The sequence below is a fragment of the Chaetura pelagica genome, unplaced genomic scaffold (genome assembly GCF_000747805.2).
Source record: "Chaetura pelagica isolate M959 unplaced genomic scaffold, ChaPel_1.0 scaffold371, whole genome shotgun sequence".
Classification (NCBI taxonomy): domain Eukaryota; kingdom Metazoa; phylum Chordata; class Aves; order Apodiformes; family Apodidae; genus Chaetura; species Chaetura pelagica.
Window position 1 is genome coordinate 82,548 of NW_009951960.1, and position 3,609 is coordinate 86,156.

General features: G+C 59.2%; 1 protein-coding gene across 1 annotated transcript; it reads right to left on the minus strand.

The window, feature by feature from the left end:
• Positions 1-1,520: 1,520 nt before the first annotated feature.
• ISLR (immunoglobulin superfamily containing leucine-rich repeat) lies at positions 1,521-2,765 on the minus strand. Its single transcript, XM_010000848.1, has one exon. It carries the CDS (start codon positions 2,763-2,765, stop codon positions 1,521-1,523), a length of 1,245 nt encoding a protein of 414 aa, XP_009999150.1.
• Positions 2,766-3,609: the final 844 nt, after the last annotated feature.

Consider the following 3,609-nt stretch of genomic DNA (forward strand, 5'->3'; position numbering starts at 1 on the left):
ATCTTGAAGGTCCCTTCCAACCCAAACCAGTCTGGGATTCTTAAAGGGAAGCTCCAGTGCTGGGCTGGCCTGGGGGGGAACTGGGGGGAAAAGGGGGTTGGTGCTGAGCTGGGGTACCCCAAGTGCTGCTGGGTCTGGGGGATCTGGTGGGGGGGCCCACAAAGACAGCACACACCAGCTGGTTTAAAAAAAAACACCAAACCACAAAGAAATAAAGGTATTTATTGTGCTTGGGACTTTGGTGCCCACGCAGCTCTAGTGACAAGGCAAGGGGAGCTGTGGCAGAAGGCACAAGGGCTGGGCTGCCCATGCCTTGGGGTGTGGGGGAAGGAGGTGTTCAGCCCCCCCAGTGGGAGGCAGCAGGTCCCCCAGCCCCCTGGGATAGCAGAGGGTGGGCTCTGTGTCCTGCCTGGGAATGCTAAAGCACTTAGGGAATGTGTTCATGGCTTATAGGTCAGCTCAGCTTCTCTCTCAGTCAACTGGGTCTTCCCCATGTTTCTTCCTCCCAGTTCCATCCCGCAGCCCCAGTTTGGTTTCCCATTGGGAAGGGGGTGGTGGGAAATGATTTTTGGTGTCTTTGGCTTCAATCCCTCCCCAAAGGGGTCGGAGCAAGTGCAGCTTGGTGGGTCCAGCCCAGCCAAGCAGGCTTTGGTGGTGGAAGGGGAAGGAGAGGGAGGATTAAAAAACGTGCTGCAGAAGGTCTGGGGGAGGGACTGAGGGTGGCAGGGCCCCATCCTGCCACATGCAGAGAGGGTGCAGGCACCCTAGGGGCTCCCAGCACCCAGCCCTGCTCCTGCAGGGATGAAGCCTGTGGAAAAGCTTCTCCTGCCCCACAGAATGGCCTGATCCAAACCTGTGACCCCATCCAACATGTCCTGCTCTACCCAGCCTGCTTACAAAGCACCACCATCCATCCCTCTGTCCCCCAAAGCCACGAGGTCTGGGAACCCAGGACCCCTGTGTCCAGGCTATTCCTTCACTCTCAGACTGCTCCTTCTGTCCCTGGTGCTCCACATGAGGCTGGTGCTGGCAGGATCCACCCAGCCAGCCAAGGGCCTGGGCTCTGCTGATGGTGGGGTTGTCTTCTTTGGTGCCACTGGACTGTTGGCACTGACTGTTGTCTCTTTGCAAGAGATGCCCTCCCTGCTCGTGGCTGGCTGCTGTGGGTGGTGGGGTGGGCTCAGTGGTGGCTCTTGGGGATGGGTGAAGGTCACCCTGCAGCCACACTTTGGTCTCAGGAGGGAGATAAACCAGGAGGTGGCAGCTTTGGACACCTGGAAGAAAACAACAGCATGTTGTGGACCTGCTCTGCATCCCCTGAGCTTGTTGGAAGCTCTCGAGGGATGGAGCCCAACTCTGGAGCCCCACCTGAAGGAGGGCTGGGACCACCAGCCTGGGGCCTGGATCTCCTCACCACTCACAGCCCCCCAGAAGCTCAGCAAAGGCACGGCACTACGTGAAGAGAAATGCTACAGAAAGAGGGGGAGCCCCCCGAGGCAGGGGGGGTCCTTCTCCCCACCTCACCAGCAGAGCACCGCGCCCCAAGCCAGCAGGAGGGTCCCCAGCTGGACCCGGGGCACCACGGCCCTGCTCTTGGACTCCCTTGGCACATGGTAAACGATCACCAGCTTTTCCCCAGCACTGGAGGAATCCATTTCATCCCCTTTGGAGCAGCTCTGGCCCCCCAAGTGGCTGGCGTGGGGGTCATCTCGAAGCAGGTCTTCAGCTGGGTTCTCTGAGCCAGCCAAGGCCACGTTGACCGAGACATCCCTGGTGCCCACGTCGTTGACAGCGAGGCAGGTGTAGGTGCCTTCATCCTCCTTCCTGAAGTTGGGGATGGCCATGGTGCCGTTCTTGAAGGCCAAGAAACGCTCTCGGCTCTGCTTGACGTTCCCGTCGCGGGCCACGTTGGGCCCGTCGATCTGGACGCGGCGGCCGGGGGTCTGGATCTTCCACCTGATCTCCGGGAGGGGGTTCCCTGCCACGCTGCAGTGCAGGGTCAAGGTCAGCCCGTCGTACGTCACCGTGTTGCCCAGGTTGGAGAGGTAGGTGAGCTGCACGGAGGGGGCGACGCAGTGGTGGTCGGGGATGTCGGTGACCGCCCTGCCCTTCAGCCTCCCGGGAGCCACGCACAGGGTGGATCCCCCCTTGGTGATGGAGACGGAGGTGTTCTCGGTCCACTTCTTCAGCCAGAAGACCTTGCAGGAGCAGTTGAAAGGGTTGTTGAAGATCTGAAGCTGGGACAAGGACGGGAGGTGGTCAAAGGTGCCCTCGGCCAAGGTGGTCAGCTCGTTGTCGTTGAGCCAGAGGGAGCGCAGGTCCTTCAGGGGGTGGAAAGCATCTCTGGGCAGCCCTGCCAGGCGGTTGTTGTTCATCTTCAGGATCTGCAGGGCGCTCAGGTTGCGGAGGTCCTGCCAGGGGAAGTCTGCAATCTTGTTGTGGCTCAGGTCCAGGTTCTTCAGGTGAACCAAGGAGGCGAAAGTCCCCGGCTCCACCAGCCCCACCTGGTTGTAGCCCAACCACAGCGACTGCACCTCGGGCACCTCCAGGAAGGAGCCCCGGCCCAGCCACCCGATCCTGTTGGCTGACAAGGTGAGGATGGTGACGTTGGAGGACAAGCCCTCAGGTACCTCCTGGAGATCCTTGTAGGCACACTCAGCCAGCAGCCGCCCGTTCTTCTTGGTGGAGCAGGAGCAGGGGCTGGGGCAGGCCAGGCAGGGCCCCAGGAGCACGGCCAGCCCCAGGCAGCACAGCAGGGGCCTCATCCTTCCTCCTGGGAAGGGAGATGGGATGGGGGGGAATGAACACAACAGCCCTGGCCACCGCAGGGATCTGCTTTGCCCTGCCAAGTGCTGAGAGGAGGCAGCAGAAGAGCGAAGCACCCGCGGGTTTCTCCCCAGCACTTCAGCTGGAAAGGGCAGGTTGAAATATCCCCTCATCTGTGGGAAGAGCTGAGCCTTCCCCTACCTCCGGGAGTGGGGACCTTCCCCCTCAAGCCTTTCCCTCCCCCATTAAAAAAAAAAACACGCCTCTTTTTAATCCCTGCCAAAACCTCCACCCCCCGGGATGTTTTTTCCCCACGTTTTGGGTTAAAAAGTGGGACTGGGGGGGTCAGAATTCCCTTTGTTTCTTAACCCACAGATCTTTCCCAACCACTTTTCCCCCCCGAAACCAACCAGCCCTTGGGACTTTTTTCACCAGGCCTCAAAACCAACCCCCCAGCTCCACATTTTTCCATGTCATGGAAAAAAAACAGCTTCTCCAGTGCTTTTTTTTTTTCAGCAAGAGAGTGTGGGGTCCCTGGTTGCTGGAAGATTTTTAGAGGGAAATATTTCCCAGCTAACTCCTTGCTCCCTTCTTTTTCTTCTTGCCTTGCAAAGGGGCCCGTGCCTGCTGGGATCCTGGTGTCTGGAATCTTGTATCCCACCAGGGAAGAGGTTAAATGCAGCTCTGCAAGGAGCTGGCAGCAAGACCCCTTTGTCTCTTGCAGGCAAGTTTTGCTGCTCCTGCCAGTCCCCAACCCTGTCATTTAGAGCAGAGGGGGGGGGATGATTTTGTTGGCAAAGAAAAGGAACAAACCCTGCCCAACAGCTGGGGGAGGAGGTGGGA

Excerpts from the sequence above, each read along its gene's own strand:
- ISLR (XM_010000848.1), bottom strand. The coding sequence starts at position 2,765 with ATGAGGCCCCTGCTGTGCTGCCTGGGGCTGGCCGTGCTCCTGGGGCCC.